General features: G+C 41.7%; 1 protein-coding gene across 1 annotated transcript in view; it reads right to left on the reverse strand.

Annotated features, from left to right (window-relative positions):
* Window positions 1-18292, reverse strand: part of igsf11 (immunoglobulin superfamily member 11) — a 110059-nt gene that overhangs the window by 17353 nt on the left and 74414 nt on the right. The window contains exon 3 of the mRNA XM_038694016.1: window positions 6515-6678. Within this exon, the coding sequence (XP_038549944.1) occupies window positions 6515-6678 (164 nt within the window). The remainder of the gene's footprint in view (window positions 1-6514; window positions 6679-18292) is intronic.

The following is an 18292-nucleotide window of genomic DNA, read 5'->3' on the forward strand; positions in this document are numbered from 1 at the left end:
TACTTATTTGTTCTTTTGTTCTTTTCAAGCCACACACGCAAAGCGCCGCGACCTCGGCTTTTCCCTCGTTTCCAGCAACTTACTTGCTTTATATTTTCTTTTGTTTTGTTTGTTAAAAGTTATTAGACCGTTAAGTCATGCAATTTTAATTCAAGAACGACCAAGTTCTTTTAAGCTTTATTGTAGTCAAGTGAACTTATACTGCTCCCACCGAAGTTCGGACCCAGCCATGTGCGTCCGTTGTGCGAGCAGTAACAAAGGACAATCCAACCTACAACCCGAGCCAAGGTTAAAAGCCTACCACTGCAAAATTTCTTCTATAAGCCGACCAAGACGGATCTCTGGAGCAATTCCCTGGCAGAGAAAGCGACCGGCTGACGGCTTTAAGCTGTCCTAACCGAGAACGCACGGAACTCGAACAGCAACCCGGCTGGGAGAACAACGTGCAGTAAGAATCCAACGGCATTTGTGGTTGAGTTGGTGTCCAATAGTCTGTTAATCCATTAGCTTTAATGTCTGTGAAGATTCTCAGTCATCCAGGTCATAGTTATCCAACGAAGGTTAAAGTCGAGGGCAACTGGACTTGGTTGAAGATACTGGGAGACATTTTGTCCCTCATCCAAAGGACTTCTTCAATTCTTCAACCAAGTCCAGTTGCCCTTGACTTTAACCTTTGTTGGATTAGCTTTAATCCTTAATTATTCCAGCCTAAAACTCCTAGACAAATTTAACTGAGTTAGTATCATATAACCTGCGTTTATTAGTTCTCTTTCTCCCTATGAATTAAATTCTCCCCACAATAGAACAAATCAATTTACATTGAACTCCACACCATTCTCATTGTTTGCCTCATGATTGTTTAGCCATTGTTTATTTCTTTGATGTATATTTAACCGCATTTATATCCACCTTTAGTTTGTTAATAAATTTCACCATAATTATAATTTCACCGTCATTAAACCTCTTCTGAAAAAGCCCAAACTTGATCCGGATGTTTTAGCCAACTACAGACCTATATCTAACCTTCCGTTTCTCTCTAAGGTTCTGGAGAAAGCAGTTGCTAAACAGCTGTGTGACTTTCTACAGAGCAATAGTTTATTTGAGGATTTTCAGTCAGGATTTAGAGCTCATCATAGCACAGAGACAGCACTGGTGAAAATTACTAACGACCTCCTTATTGCATCAGACAAAGGACTTGTCTCTGTACTGGTTTTATTAGATCTTAGTGCTGCATTTGATACCATTGACCATCAGATCCTATTGCAGAGACTGGAACATTTCATTGGCATTAAAGGAACCGCTCTAAGCTGGTTTAAGTCCTATTTATCAGATCGATTTCAGTTTGTACATGTTAACGATGAGTCCTCTGTGCATGCCAAAGTTAGTCATGGAGTTCCTCAAGGATCTGTCCTCGGACCAATCCTCTTCACTTTATATATGCTTCCTTTAGGCAATATTATCAGGAAATATTCCATAAGCTTTCATTGTTATGCAGATGATACTCAGTTATATCTATCGATCAAACCAGATGAAACTCATCAGTTAGCTAAACTTCAAATGTGCCTTCAGGATGTTAAAACCTGGATGACCTGTAATTTTCTAATGTTAAACTCAGATAAAACTAAAGTTATTGTTGAGGCCTAAGCACCTCCGTGACGCATTATCTAAAGTTATAGTTTCCCTTGATGGCATCGCCCTGGCCTCCAGCACCACTGTGAGGAATCTTGGAGTTATCTTTGATCAGGACATGTCGTTTAAGTCTCACATTAAGCAAATTTCAAGGACCGCCTTTTTTCACCTATGTAATATTGCGAAAATCAGGAACATCCTGTCTAAAAATGATGCAGAAAAACTAGTCCTGCATTTGTTACTTCTAGGCTGGATTACTGCAATTCCTTATTATCAGGCTGCTCGAAAAAGTCCATTAAGACTCTTCAGCTGATCCAGAATGCTGCAGCACGTGTTCTGACAGGAACCAGGAAAAGAGATCATATTTCTCCTGTCTTAGCTTCTTTGCATTGGCTTCCAGTAAAATCCAGAATAGAATTTAAAATCATTCTTCTTACCTACAAAGCTCTTAATGGTCAGGCACCATCTTATCTTAAAGAGCTCATAGTACCTTACTACCCCACCAGAGCACTGCGCTCCCAGAATGCAGGGTTACTTGTGGTTCCTAGAGTCTCCAAAAGTAGTCTAGGAGCCAGAGCGTTCAGCTATCAAGCTCCTCTCCTGTGGAACCACGTTCCAGTTTGGGTTCAGGAGGCAGACACCATCTTCACATTTAAGAGTAGGCTTAAGACTTTCCTCTTTGATAAAGCTTATAGTTAGGGCTGGCTGAGGTGAGTCCTGAACCATCCCTTAGTTATGCTGCTATAGGCCTAGACTGCCGGGGGATTTCCTATTATGCACTGAGCTCCTCTCTCCTCTACTTTCTCTCCCATTGTATGCAACCTCATCCCATTAATGCATGTTACTAACACAACTTCTCCCCTTTCTGGTAGTCTTGTGCTTTCTCGTCCCTTTCCTCTCTCCTCCTATCACTTCCTGCAGGTTTTCTGGCTCTGGAGCTGTGGAGTCTGGATCTGTGGTTGCGGGTCACCTGCTGCCCCCGTGTTCCTGCTCGACACCCTCTGCTGCAACGACTATTGTTACTAGTCCTATTGTTATTATTGTTATTATAATCATTAACATTATGACTGTTACCATTAACACTACTATAAATATCTGTACCATTTTTCATTTAGTCTATAGCAACATCACCTTTACTGTCTGTACCTCTGTGTGTATATTGTGTAGGCTGCCTCCCTCCCCTCTCTCTCTCCTTCCATCCCTCTCTTTTTCTCCCTGTTCCTCTCCTGCCCTCTCTCTCTCTCTCTCCCGCTCTCTCTCTCCCTCTCTCTCCTTCACTCCCAACCGGTCGAGGCAGATGGCCGCCCACCTTGAGCCATGGTTCTGCTCGAGGTTTCTGCCTCTTAAAAGGAAGTTTTTCCTTGCCTCTGTCGCCTAGTGCTTGCTCTTGGTGGGAACTGTTGGACTTCTGTAAATAGCATCATAGAGTACGGTCTAGACCTGCTCTTTTATGAAAAGTGCTGTGAGATAACTGTTGTTGTGATTTGGCGCTATATAAATAAAATTGAATTGAATAATCACAGGAACTGTGTGTGTGTACTGTTTAACTCCAGGTCACTGTAACGGAGGACTTACTCCTTTGATATGAGATTGACTGATTGATTTAAGATAATTGAGCGGTTATTAACTGTTAATCACTAGTAAATAATTGTATAATTATTAAAACCCATACCTAGGGAGTCCTGGCGAACGGAATTCAGGTGGTGCCCCGCGAAACGAGAGTTTATGAATAATATTTTTGAATATTAATATTCAAAATTTGTCTTATTACAAAAGTAATACATAATATCATTCAGTGTGATGAACATAATGAACGTTATGCAGCCCTCTACATGTATCAGCTCCCATCATTGCTCACCTGACAAGCCACACGCATTCAGCCATGAGTAAGTGCCTATACGTGTTTGTGCTCACTGTTGTTTCTAGTTTCTTTGATTCTTTGTGTGTGTGGAGACAACAGTAAAAGCCCTCTTCCACAGGTGCACACATGGGGGCACTCTGTGATGTGTACACTTGTGGATGTATGCAAATATGCACGTCACTTTTCACACTTTTATTGTGCACTCTACATGCATGTATTTATGAAGCCAATAAACATATATATATATATATATAAGCCCTGAATGTATGCATGTGGAGCTGCTCTGTATTTGGACCAGCAGTCTGTCTAATGCCAGTTTGTGTGTGTGTGTGTGTGTGTGTGTGTGTGTGTGTGTGGTGAGAACAGCTGCGATATAGAGCCTGTCGTGGGCGTGAGGTAATTAGTGCAGAAGATGATTGTATTATTTGGACGGCCGACCAGCGCCGGGGTTCAAAGTGAAGGGAGGCAGGTGAGCTTGTACGGCCTGCAGCTGCATGTTAAACAACTCAAATGGAATCACAGAAGTCCCGCAAGGGGGGAGGGGAGAGAGTGAGAGAGAGAGAGAGAGAGGGAGGAAGAGAAAGTGAGAAATAGACAGAAAGAATATGAGAGAAGCAAGCCACGATGGAACAATTGGGAGAAGCCGGTGAGACAAAATTAACAGCAATAAGGCATAATTAAAGTCTAACTCGCGCACTCTTTTTTTGTCAACAAATTCACAATAGTTAAATGAGCTTCAGGATGCTTTTTTGCAGTACAATTGATACATTGCTTTAAAGGGAGAAAAGTGCCACAACATTGCGAATATGGTCACACCTTAAGCTCACTATTGCGTCTATATTACTCTAATAGAGTCATCTAATATCTATACCTTACATCCTAACTAACTAACTAACTAAACTAACTAAATCACAGACATCCTAAAGGTGCGTTCAGATGCACCGGAAAGAGAAATTGTATGTCTTTGTGTGCAAAATTGACTATACTTTAGCACTTTTGCAGTCTGTATTTTTTTCACACCACACCTTTGGCATATATGTGCAATTATATACAGTATATATAGCACATAGGTGGTCATTAATGGTCATCACCGTGATTGAGAGCCATTGCTGTTATATAACTGCGATGAATGTCCTTCAAGCCCCAAAGATTCACACCCTGTGGGTGCATTGTGCAAATTTCTCAGTGCTCAAGTATTTCAACTTGAGCAAATGTGTCCTCACTCATCTTAATTTGGGCCACTTCTCTCAATCTGTGTCTCTGTGTCTCTCTTTGGGTTGATCCATTGCCTTTCTATGCATTTGTGCAACCTCTAAAATTCTCTTTGCGCTGTATCTGAGCACACCTTAGTACAGATCAAGTCTTGTGTACCTGCTTTGACTGTATGGTTGGTGTTGGGAAGCAGCATGGACATCCACATGATGTGTATACAGTAATGTTGCATTAGAACATAAGTTAGATACATCTCAGAAGTACAACATACATACATATACACCTTGTTGGTGCACTGTAGCTCTGGCTGTTTACCGTCTCTCACTGTTTAACATCTACATTCATCACAAATGTTACAACAATATTTTCAACACAGCTAATGAAGTAAAATTTTGATTAATAGCCCGGGCTTTTTTTTTGCTAAAATGACTGAATTGACCCTGCCTATATTTGGGACAGGCCTTTTTATGTACATCTGCAGCCTGTTTTCCTGGTCTACTGTGAAGATCCTGTTATTTGGCTGTGAGCATCCTGGTGGTCCAGCCTGCAGCCTAGTGGACTCTGCCCCCCTCCCGCCGTATCTAAATAAGGTAGAATGGCTGCGTGTCGGGAAGAATGAAACACCTGTTTCAATCATCCCGACAGTGACTCTTGACGTTTAAACTTCACTAGCTTCTAAACTGTAAAACTTTGACATTTAAAACTTCAGGTTTGTTAAAGTACTAACTAATCTTTTATGTGATCATGACCATGGCACATGGAACAATAAATACAACTCGTCATTCAAAAAAAAGATCGCTTGAGTGAATTTACTTTCCGTGACTGAAAACAGCTTCTTTCATATAACTCCGTGAAAGTGTGACGTATCCACCTGATTTTTTCCTGTTCTGTTAAGTACTGTGAACTGTATGTGCTGAGGTAGTTTGGCATATCAGACTTGTATGAGCTCCGAGAAAATCGCTGTGTTTCATTCGTTCCACGTTTCAATCGTCCTGGCTCTCCCCTACTTGTACAAAAATTATCAAATAATATCAAATACGCCGTCACTCATTTCATCTAGCTCCGACTGACAGTTTATGCACTTTTGTAGGCAGCAACGTAACGAAAACAACAACAGGAGGTTGTGCAGGATGAGAAAAGTGCGGAAGAAGTTAGCAGACAAAGAGCAATGGACTTCACATGACAGTATTCATAACTTGGATTAATTTTTATGAAAAGCTGTTTTGATTGGTAAACCCTTACAGACTAAAGGAATTTAATAATCAAGGAAGGGATACATTCGAACTTAACAAGCGCTTCAAAGGTAACGGGAGTCTGAACTTTTTGTTCCTCATCTCTTTCCTACCATGCCGGTTACATTGGTAAATTTATAAGAATTAGACTTTGGGGCTTATTGTTTCAATTAAATGATGAAGGATAATTTTTAAAAATGAATTGTGGCGAATCTAACCGATCTAACCATGTGTAGCATGATCCATACTGACATACTGAACAGCTAAAGCAGGCGACCAGGCAGGGTTTAAGAGGCTTTATACTTCCAAAGAACTTATATAAAAAACACACCAGGTGTTTAATGGAGACCTGCATTTATTTGTCAAAATGCGTTCCCACACCAGGCCGGTAAATGAGGTAGGCGGTTATTTGGGACTCGGCCATTAAGTGAAGTTTTACGGTATTAATCAAATTGGGTTGCAGAACTCTGTGTGCTGGGTCCCAATATCAAAAATATATTTTCAATGCTCCTTAAATTCAACACTGACTGCCTTCTTGCTCAACAAGCTAAAGGTGTGTGACTGAGTGGGTGCACTGTACCTGTTCTGGCTGGTTGGCATTGGACAGTGGTATCACCATCCAGATGATGTTGAGGTTGTTGAGGGCAGCGCTGGTGGTGAAGGAGCAGGGCAGGATGGCTGCTTGGCCACGGGCCACCTGGATACTGCTCTGGGACACTGTCACATCCAGCGCCCGCACAGACACTGTAGGAAGAAGGATGCAGTGATCACTGTCTAGATACACAGTAGATAAGCACACAGTACAGTACCAAGGTGCTAACAAGTAAAGCAAAGCAAAATCTAATCGCTTAGTGCGTCCTTGGCTGCGTTTTCATCTTTACAGCAAAACAAACATGATTTCTGAACCGAGCTTTTGTGTAGAAATGCTCTCAGCAGCTAAACAAACATCTAGACCACATAGTCAAGGATCACATGAAATATGTAATAGTTAAATGGGGAAACATGATAGGCTGTCTCTTGAGTTATTCATTTCCTAAAACAACTTGCTTCTTGCTGCTTTTATGGGAACACGGCCTGTATCAATACATACTAGATGAACATGACATGATACGTTTTGCTGCTTGGTTCTTTGGTATGCATGCACATGCAGCATGCCAAAGAACCATGTTAGCTTGTTGTTTTGTGCAACAAAGGTCTATCGTCTCAAAGTAAGGAAGTGAGGGGCTGCTTTCTGCGTCTGGGCTCAGCTGTCAGCCATAACAGACCCACAGAGACAAATATGTACGTGCAGCATCCTATTTCTGGACAAGCTAAAGACATTACCACCCAAATCAAGTTAGAGCTCCCCCACAAGCATGTATACATGTCCAAAAACCCCAATGGTAAGTAATCTTATATAGACAGGGTGAGGAGGATGATGGCACTGATATGATTACAGATAATTGATCACGTCCTGTGAATCATCCTTGTTAGTGATAATGTAAGATGATGATCTTGCCATAAGCCAACAGTAGAAACCACCGCCGTGTAATTTGTGTGGTATGTACGAGTCAAGCCAGATGTCAGGTGCAAGCAATGACCACCCTGCACAACAAAATATGAATCTCACAACCAATCATAGGTCACAAATAATATGGCATTTTAAAATCTGAAAAATTAAGGTTTTAATTTGTGTTTTGAACATCGCTGTCATATTGTAGCTGACAGACTGCCTGTTGCTCCCTCTCTGTCTGTCTGAAACCTGCTGACTTCCCACGCTTTCCTTCTGCTGGCAGACACCACACGTCCTGCAGGCTCACTGCTGGCACAGGAGCGATAGGCAGCGCTTGAAATGCTCCGCTCTGTTATGGTTTATGAGAGATATATTCATGAAAAGACTTCCCATAAATTATGCAAGCAATTTAACTCAAAGGCATTATACTCAAATGGAATGTCAATATGTATCATTTACAGCAGTATGATCCCTCAATGTGACGCAATTGCTCAAAAGAAATGCATGGCAATCTGCTCAGCGCGTACGTCACAATGCCGCTAATGAGCTCCTGTTATTTCCTTATGACATCTTAAATCCCAGGCCATCAAACTATTCTGTCACTATAATCTGATCTTCTTTTATCCTTTGTGTACACAATGTTTACTTCATGTGCAGAATCAATCTATGTTCTTATTGAAGGATTAACGGCAAAGAGGAGGAAGTTCATTCAAAAGGTTGAGACCTTAACGGAATGTGCGATTGTATTGGCAGCCTGTTATAAGTGTGTTTATTCTCATGGCCACATCGATTTTAAATGTGGACAGAGCAACACAGAAAGAAAGAAAGATGGAGAGAAATAAACAAGAGGTCCTAGAGGAATGAAGATAGAAGGAGCATCTTATCGTCCTTAAGCCTCCTCCAAGGCAGCAGTCTCTCAAGCCCACAACAGCTGGAGGGCTCATTTCAAAACACTGGATTAGGGAACCTCTGCGCACAGAGCCTGTAAGCTCCCACGACCAAAGAAACACACACACACACACACACACACACACTGGTTACACATACTCAGAATTACAAACACATGCTAACAGACACATGCACCCACACTGTACATACAACGTGCACGCATGCATTCACATGACCCCCAACACAGACACACACGACATACCACCCACTACCTTGCACACGCATTCAAATTCATCAGCACGTTATCAGTGAAATGTACGGTAGCCCTTTAGGGACACATCTAAGGGACAGAGACGGGACGGGCTCGACAGCTCTCCAACTACACTGCGGCATTGCTAGGTATTGCCTCATCATTGCACACACTTCAGCTCTACTCTTGGAGCATGTCCGCTAGACAACCGCTCTTCCAGAATGAATCCTGTAAAGGGTGAGTGACTTATTGTCAAATATGGCTAACCAGATAAAAACTGGATTAAATACAGTATGATGTGTGCATTGTGTAATTGTGATCCTCCAAAGAATCTTGCTTTGCGGTTTAAATTAAATTATTGTAGTCACAAGGAAACCTCACTGATTTTAGGAAAATACTCCCTACAACAGAGCAGGTTTTGATATAGTAGCTGTTTGTTTCCCCTTGTTTTCTTCTTTTCTTGCATGTGTCTTTGGTATTTTTGCCCAGGGCTGAATGCAGCACAGAGTTCTGCAGTCTTCATTATGTCTCCAGGCTGATGTGCATACAGCTACGTGTGATGTAGATGAGCTGGGTTTACCATCCAAGCTGCTCCTTTTTTCCGTCAACAAACATCTTGTCCCCTCTTGCTCTTTTTTTTTTCCAGCCCTGAGCTGCCCCGAGGCACAGCTCAGCAGGGCCAAGACCTGCCTGACTGACAAGAAAGAGCAAAAACCACCATGCTAGCTCTTCCCAATGCTGACCATCCACTGCCCGCAGTTATATATACCTGTAATAGACGAGGGCTGCATGGATGCCTTTACTCTGCCTCAATCAAAGGCTGACTGCCCTTGGTTGTTACTTCTATCAGTTCTACCCTGTTTTGACACTTAGGATCATTTGGTCATATCATTTTGATTAATTTTAGTCAACTGCCCACTGACTAGAATGACATATGATTCAAATCAACAAAATATGTTGACTACAGCAGCTCTTTAAATATAGATTAGCAAAATCACCACTTCACTGATGACTCAGTTTGCATAATTTAGACATTTGGCAAGTTATCAGTTCATCTATGAGCTGCAAGCATTCACACACAACAGCTTCGTGGTGTTTTGGGGAACACTGTAAAGATGATTGGATAATAAACCACAAAAAAAGCCAAGAAAGGCATGCATTTGCCAATCTGCACAGGTAAATGGAAGCTTTTCCCTCTTAGAAAGCAGCAACTTATCTCGTGCATGTTGTTGTTAAAAATGAAAATGACAAAATATAGAGAATTTGTGTGAGAAATTAATCATATTTGGAATTACTTTCAGACAAAATAATAAGCACTGTCTGAAATAGATGGACCATGTAAATCCTAATAAAGTCAATGATTTTACAAAAAGGGACATTATATTAAGCTTATGATGCAATTTTCATTATAGTAAAAGGACTAAAGGACAATGAATCACACAGATACAGATGTTCTTGTTTCTCTTAACATTTTGTATAGAGCAAAAAGGACATAGTACTAAAAAGAGACCGAGGGAGGAAGCAACAAAGGACAAAGTGGACAGAGGGAAGAGAAAAGTGGCGTGACGGAGTTTGAGCTGTAATGGACAAGGAAGAGAAAAGCCCAACAGAATATTGCACTGTGAGATGGGAGGGACAGAAGTCAAACAGGGAGGCAAAGAAAGGAAGAATAAATCAGAATAAAGAGAGAAAAGGGGAGGCGTGAAACGCAGGAGGATAGAAGGGAGAAGGGAGGATGCCGCTGTTTCCATAGAGGCCTAATTGATAAAGTCACCCCAGGCAGCGCTAGCAGTGCTTGTGGAGTGAAGGAGAGAACCAACAGCATGGCTCCATTAAAACAGCTCTCTCTCCTCTGTCGGGAGCCAAGTGTCAAAACTGATGTTGATTAATGCATGAGAAAACCATATACCTCAGAGAGCATGGAAGTGTGTGTGTGTGTGTGTGTGTGTGTGTGTGTGTGTGTGTGTGTGTGCTTACTCAGTCAAGCTAAGGTGCAGCCATGATGGGATGGAGAACAAATGCAGGGTGAATACAACACTCCCACTCTCTCACTCATTCAAACACTCTCTCGCTCTCACTCTCTCACACAGACAATCCCTGGTCGGGGAGTTATTTGCATCCTGTGTTTTTATTCATGTGGCTCTTTTATTCATAGGTTTTACTTTTATTTCAGTTTCAAACAGATGTCCCTGATGCTGTGATGTGATGAGCCTCTGGCACAGTTTCACTGGGTGGGCTGGGACACACATAGAGACACAGGGATTTTTTTTAATAACTTTATTTTGTGACAGGACAGTTGAGAGAAAGACACAGGAAATGTGGGAGAGATGGGGGTTGACGCGCAGCAGAGGGCCACGGGCCCTCTTTTTCTGACACAAAACCTAGTTTCTTCCTCTTTGCAGGCAATGTTGAATGTCTGAATTCTTCAACTTTGACCTTAAATTTACACCAGACCTCTGTGTTTTGAGGTTTAATCCTCATTTTCTGTGACATACTGTGCCAATAATATGCTCATTTCCTAACAGGAAAGCAACATTTAAAACAGACGGAGTCATTCGTGATAGCCACCTTTTGTCTGCTGCGTTTTCTTCAAGCGTGAGACCTCTTAAGAAGTGACAGGAGAAGATTAAGAGGGAGCGATGATCAAGATCGAGCGTAAAATCATGTATCTCCTGCTTCAGGCATGACAGTTGGCAGCTCTGATCACATTTCATGTTTAATCTACATCCTTTAGAATTTCTCTTCGGACTCAAACACCAATTTGGATTGCTGTAGTGCTTTCACCACACTAGAAGTGAATCTACTGCAAAATAATTGCATGAAAAAAAAACACATGCATAAAATTAAGCATCTGCAAATCCACACATGGATTCATGTGCCCTGACACCTGTGCCCACACACAAACAGAGCTGTCCCATTCTCTTCCAGTAGACCTAGGGGCTTCATAATGAGCTGTGTTTGTGTATGGGGGACCCGGTGATGCTGTTGCTGCCCGTGAGGCACCAGGGCGAACCAACAGAGCAAAGACGTCCATGTGAAACTCAGGTGGTGTAGTTTGCGTACCCAGCTGCTCAATGGCAAATCATCAAGCACCATGCTCAAAGCACTGCTGAGGTAAAAATAAACACTTCACACTTTCTAATGTATACTGCTTTAACACTTTGTTGGCTTAGTTATTAAAAGATTTTAATGGAACAGACATTTTGGGACATCCGCTCATTCATTTTCCTGCCGAGACTTATTTGAGAAGATTGATATTGATATTTCTGGTCAACACTCAAACAAAACTCAAAGGTGAGATGCAGGAGAGAGCGACAGGCTCACAACAAAGATGAGTTTTGTACCTCAGATCTCTCTCTATGTGTCTGTATGTATTCCTAGCCGCTCCCACCTATGTAACTTTCATATATCTATCTTCCCAATTAGTCTGTGTGCTATTCATAGTTTTGGGGGTCTTTTAGCACTATTCTAAGAACTAGTTTCCTGCTGTTTCCAGCATTTAATGACTTGACTGATTAAGTATCTTGTTATTCTCATCTTTACCCATCTCAAGTTATCTGTGGGGTTTCAGTCAGTCATTAACATATACAGAGAGCATCTGTCCACTCCAGCGGCAGCTTGCTACTATGGCAAATAATAATAATAATAACCAGGAGACGGTGAGCTTAGCATAAACCAGCTTGCTCTCAGATTTTTTCACGCTAAAAGGGGCAGTCACTGAAAGAGAAACTTGTTACAAGTATCTTGGTATCTTCATGAAAAATAAGTTAGCTTTTGATATACACAAAAGAAGAAAGGCTTTTAAAGAAACTCAGGCCTATATTAGGTATTTATTTCATAACAAGTTATGAAGCAACCTTTTGTCTGTGCTTGACTATGAGGATCTGTTGTAAATGCATAGAGCATCATTGCTGCTAAGAACACTAGATTCTGCTTACCATGCAGTGTTGTATTTTATTACAAATGCCAGATCGTCCACTCATCCCTGTAGGCTAAATGAAATGGTGGAATGGTCTGCATTAGCTACGCGGAGACAGCTACATTTGTTTTATCTATAAGGCAATTTTGTGCAAATGACCAAATTACCTTAGTAGATCCCTTAAGTTTGCGGTCAGTAGTCATCAAACTCAGTCCAGCAGGCTGCTGCTTTTAAAAGTTCCCACGGTAAGTTCAAGGTTGGGAAAGACTGCCTTTTTTTACCAAGCAGGGGACTCTCCGGTTGGAGGTGCTGGCAGAGTTAAAGTGCTTGGTTACTGATGATGTTATGGATGAATGTAGTTGTTTTAAATAGGTTGGTTCTTCTTAGTGTATATATAGGTGTCGGAAGATATATTGATGTACTGTATTTTAATGTAGTGTGCTGTTTCTGCTACTGGCAGATCTTAATGTATTGTTGTCAATTGTAATTGTAATTTTAATTGCTGTTCTGCTGCCTTTCTTGGACAGGACACCCTTGAAAAAAGAGATTTTTCTTTCTCCTGGTTAAACAAAGGTTAAATTAAAAAATAAAGACTGGAAATGGGGAAGGTCTGGCACTGTCCAAAGGTGAAGAAATCCACTAACATGTCATATCTGCTGTCTTCAATCCATACAAAAAATGGCAAGAAGTGCTTTACGTAGGTATCTTCCTGGAGTCGCCAGGGGATGCCCCTTGTGTCCGGCCAAGATGCCCTTGTGTCCGGATAAGACCACAACTTTTACACATCCGTTTTTGTACACATTAAACAAACAAGATACAACACGTTCATTTGTGAGTTTCAGAGGTGTTGGTGGGTGGAGACTGAAAGCTTTGAACAGCTGTTTCCCCCTGTTTCCATTCTTTATGCTGAGCTAAGATCACCGGGGCCGACTGTAGCTTCTTAATTAATGTTCAGACATTCAGGCATCAATCTTTCAACTAATTCTTGCCAAGATAAAGCGTAAGCAAAATGTCAGTCTACTCCTTTAAGCATCTGATCAACCATCTACCTGCCAAGCTCTTGGTCATACATATAAAGTATAATCCCGTATAATCTTCTGAATAGCCACTCAGACTACATCTGACTGTGATAAACCTATTACTATCCAGCTACACTTTCTCCAGCTACACATCAGAGTAAACAAACTGAATCTTTAGGACAGGCTTGTTTATAACCATAGTCATTAGGGACCACATTGTAAAAGGTCCTCATTCATATTTCACAAAGAAGCAAATGTTGGTCCTGTCTGCTGTCTGCTGTCTACAGAACACACAAACCTTCCTTACAAAAGAACTGCATGAACTAAAGCTGAAACAACCTCTTCAGCTTCTGCCTTACATTGTCCTAGTTCATAGGTTGTGTGTATTATATTATAACTGCATGATCAGAGCTCCACCAAACACAATATTATGGTGTACATGCAGGTCAGTACATGGATAAGCATATGAAAGACTAGGTACTCCCTCAGGTTCATCTGTGTTTGGAAAACTCAATTGTTCACTCTTGTGTGTAAGAATTTACACTCATTGGGTGAGGAAAATTGGTGGGTCAAAGGGACCTCAGATGATGATGCTTAACATCTATCAGATGTTTTGCTCACATGACTTTGCCCATGTAAACCTTTTCTTACCTTCCCTTTCCCCTCCTCTCTTCTTCTCTCTCATCTCCTTCATTTTTCCCTCCCCAGTCTGTCCGGCTAACCCACACCCACTGAAAGAGCCTTAAAAACCTCTAGCTCATCCTCCCCCTCATCCCCTGCCCCGCCCCTCCCAGTTGACCTATTAGCCACATCAGCCAACTCCCTAACAGGGCCCACTGACTAGCCCACATAGCTTAATACTCTCCTCTAAACTGTACTGAGTCTGACTAGCCCAGCTTACCATGCTCCTAATGCATTACTACTATAAACACAAGGCCTCGTGGCCCACATACAAGCTATAGCAAGACGCGCTGGCCACATTTGCCTACAGCCCTACAATCATGAATGGAGCATTAACTAATTATTTCCTACTACACTACAAAGTCAAATCAGATGTTTCTCAGAAAATGTGATTCATGCTCATTTTAAGCATTATGGTGGGGTTGTGATGATAACTCACCAGGAGGTTTTCCTGCTTCTCATTTACATTACATAGATGCTATACACTCCTTAGCCTGTTCTTATGCTATACTTGAACTCATTCATCACAGTAGTAGTGCTGGTCGTTGCAGCTGACTACTGTAAGTTTATGTGTGTCTCTGGAATGAGCAGTGGAAAATACTATTTTAAACTCTATACACTAACAATCTAAAGACTGATTGATAATGCAAATGAAACGTGGGAAAGTTATTGTGAACAAGCCAAAGGGATGATCAACCAAACTAGTGTGCTTGGCTGTGGGCACTGAGCGAGCAGAAGGTTAAAGTAGGCCACTGCCCTCGTGCACAGATAAGCCTGGGCACTGGAAGACTACTGCTAAAGCAGCAAACAGATGGCTCTGCACATGCAGCCCTGGACACAGCTACACACACACACACACACACACAATGTCCGAAAACGTCAAGTACCAACTCCAGCAGAGTACACTAATCACAAATATACAGCTCTGATCAAAAGCATCGCTCCCATGCTTGCACATAAAGCATACAGTGACAAAACATGTTGTTTTGCAAATTGCCAACACATGTTGCTCAGTATGTTGTTCCAAATGACAGCTGAGGAACCAGGATTTTCCCAAAGAAGCAGACTCTGTTCCTGTCAGCCACCAGCCACCTCGCAGCCTTCATACCATTTCTGTGTGTAGTAACTCCATTCCCTGTCAGACTTGCATGTTTGGCAAACCTGTCACAGTGTCTGCATGTAAATCTAACATTCTGGCAAGCATACTGATCTGCCAGTAGGATGACATGATTGGCAAGGGGCTGTGTTTTGCTATTTGGCAGCTGCCATCCTCAAGTCCTTATAAAGTAGATGACAACGGCCTGGTTCTGCCAAAGATATCCAAATGAAGCGGTACAACATGTCTCCGTGTCTGGTATGTAGGTATAGTGAGTATAGAAGTAGGAGTTAGCAGGAGAACAGGTATAAAAAATGACAACACTCCCTTAAATAAATCACACCATGTGGATTGGTTTGGAAAGGTACATTTCGCATGTTTTCTGTTTAAAATATCCCTTATTGAAACCATTGCTTGCTTGAGGAAAAGCAGCGTTGTGTCCCTCTCTGTACTGCATGTCGGCAGGTAAGGCCAGACTCCTGGAACTCTATTCACTGTCTACATGGCACAGGTTAACATAAATACAGCCTAAGCTTCTCAGTCAGCTAGCCAGATCCCCACATCGCCAGCCAGCAGCTAATACAAGAGAACTATTCCTGGAACCAGCATTTAGCCTAAGGTAACCTTGCCCGATGCCCCTTAGTTAGTAATTGGCTTGTAAGCAGAGGTTGCTTTCTCTATTAATTGTCATTCTCTTTGTTCATTTCTTTGTTTTTTCCCACTTATTCTGCCAGGTTTGATCTTCCTCTCCTTTACTACAGTATAAGTCTCTCAAATGAATGATTTTTAGCCCGCCAACACTGGCTGGGCCACCTGGGAGCAGTAGCGCTTCTGCAGGTGATTTGGTCAGTACAGTTCTCCGGCAATAAGGGTCCATAATGATTTATCTCTGTCTGAGTCCCTGTGTGGCTCACCTTCAGGATGAACCCTCCCTCAACTCAGTGCCACCTATGCATATTATCAGAGGAGAGCAGACAGGGAGGCTGGAACTTACAGCAGGGGCTGTGGTGGGCAAAGTCTGGTACCACATCTGATTTGATAAATTTTAAAATGGTTCATTCTAATCTTCACTCCTTAAGATATGATGTACCTTTTATAAATATAAAGTCAACGACATACTACTATAGTATTAAAGCTATACTTTTCCCGAGTGTTTGTTTTTGTTTTTTATCTTACCTCTTTAGGTAGGTTTTGCTGAGAGTGATACTCTGAACACCCTGCCCCACACTCACATGGTGTTGTCTCATAATGTCACTTAACTGATTGCATCATCGGCAAGTGGGAAGCTTCTGGTCTGAGACGTGAATCCAATGCGGATCTCCTTTAAACCTGCATTCTATTAAACAGTCAGCAGTGGGTGACTCTTCTGGTTGCAAAAAGAAGTCCAGTTCCATTAGAAATACTGGTAAAATGCTGATTTATTACCTCAGTAAACAATTTCATAATGAGTTTACGGTCTCAGTCGCTTCTTCAATACAACATGAAGTTAATTTAGTAAATTATGGTCCCATTTAGAGGAAAATAGACCTTAAAGCAGAGTATGCTTCAGGATGGGATTATCTATGATTGACAAGTCATTACCATGGCGACATGTCAGTCAGGCTAGAGTGACTCATACCCATGGGACAGTGTAAATTTAACCAGCGCTGAAAAACCATATTAGGAGTTGGCTGTTCACTTTCTCTGGTGAGTGCATTTAGTTTTAAGACTGTTACAGATGCACCTAGCTAAGCAACCTAGCTAGCTCCACACACGGCCGTTAGCTCAACTGTCTTGTCCAAATATGGTCATGTCTGGTGCCGCTGGTTGCAAAAACTCAACATGGCAGCACCCTATTGGCCAAACTCGAGGCTTCATAACGGCAGTCTACAAACCAACGGGTGATGTCACGATGACTACATCCACTTGTTATATACAGTCTTTAATCATGGGACAGTGGACCTGAGTATGCAGCACCTGCACTTCAGATAAAATGCATACAGTGCGGGTGTTTCATTTGTCAGACAACTATATAACACAGAACATTAAGTACTTGAAGGGTAGTGTGTCTTGGCAAATGTAGGTGGTGATGAATGTAAAGACTGGGTAAATGATGGGGTGAAGGAAGCACGTTTAACACAAGACCAGGAGAGTAGAGAGAAGAAATACAAATAAACACATACAAAAAATGAGGACAGTGAAGGTTCGATAAAATAAAGTAAGGATACACCAATACCCCTCTTTAACGGCCTGTGCAAATTCTCAACACACATTTAGCTGTTGTAAACTATTACTTAGAGATCCTATTCATACATAGCAGGGTATTAGTGTAGTGTTAAAAAAAAATGTTTATCTATTAAACTAACTTCCTACAAAAAAGGCTATGATTTGAATTTTAGGATGGAGGATCAGATTAGTACAATTGGAAAAATTCTCTGGTACCAACGTTGTATTTTAACCTGTTAGTATAAAATCTGTCAGCAAAAACCAGGTATTAATGCATCTCTAAAGCCACAGTGCTAGCGGAGGCAGGGTATCTGACCAGTCATGAATTAGAGTGTATTTTCTGAGGACAGCAGGATGTCAGTCAGTCAGACAGGAGTGGGGTCAGTCAGAGCACTGTAGGGAACACAAGGACCACATGGGAGCTGCTGCTACTTCTTACTTCAACTGCTTTCACTGAGAAATGCATAACCTTTTTCTTTTTGTCCATATGGTGTCCTTCTTGACCTGTCTTTCTCTGTTTCCTTCTTCTCCCTCCTTCATGTTAACTGACCTTCTTCCAATCCTCGTCATTAGTAACAACAAACCAAGACATAAAATACATTCTTACACATCCGTCTTGTCAAACGTGTGCTATATTTGAAAGGACAGAGAGCCCATTGATTGCCCTTCACCAGCTGTCTCTCACACACACACACACAGTCACAAACATACACTTACCCTTAACTTTTTTGCCTCAGTGTCAAAAAGGATGTCGCTGTGGACAGCTGCTCTCAGCTGACTCCACCATGACATATGACCAGCCAAGTAA

This window comes from Micropterus salmoides, unplaced genomic scaffold (genome assembly GCF_014851395.1).
Source record: "Micropterus salmoides isolate LMB-PRFRI ecotype aquatic unplaced genomic scaffold, ASM1485139v1 Ms_hic_scaffold_3, whole genome shotgun sequence".
NCBI lineage: Eukaryota > Metazoa > Chordata > Actinopteri > Centrarchiformes > Centrarchidae > Micropterus > Micropterus salmoides.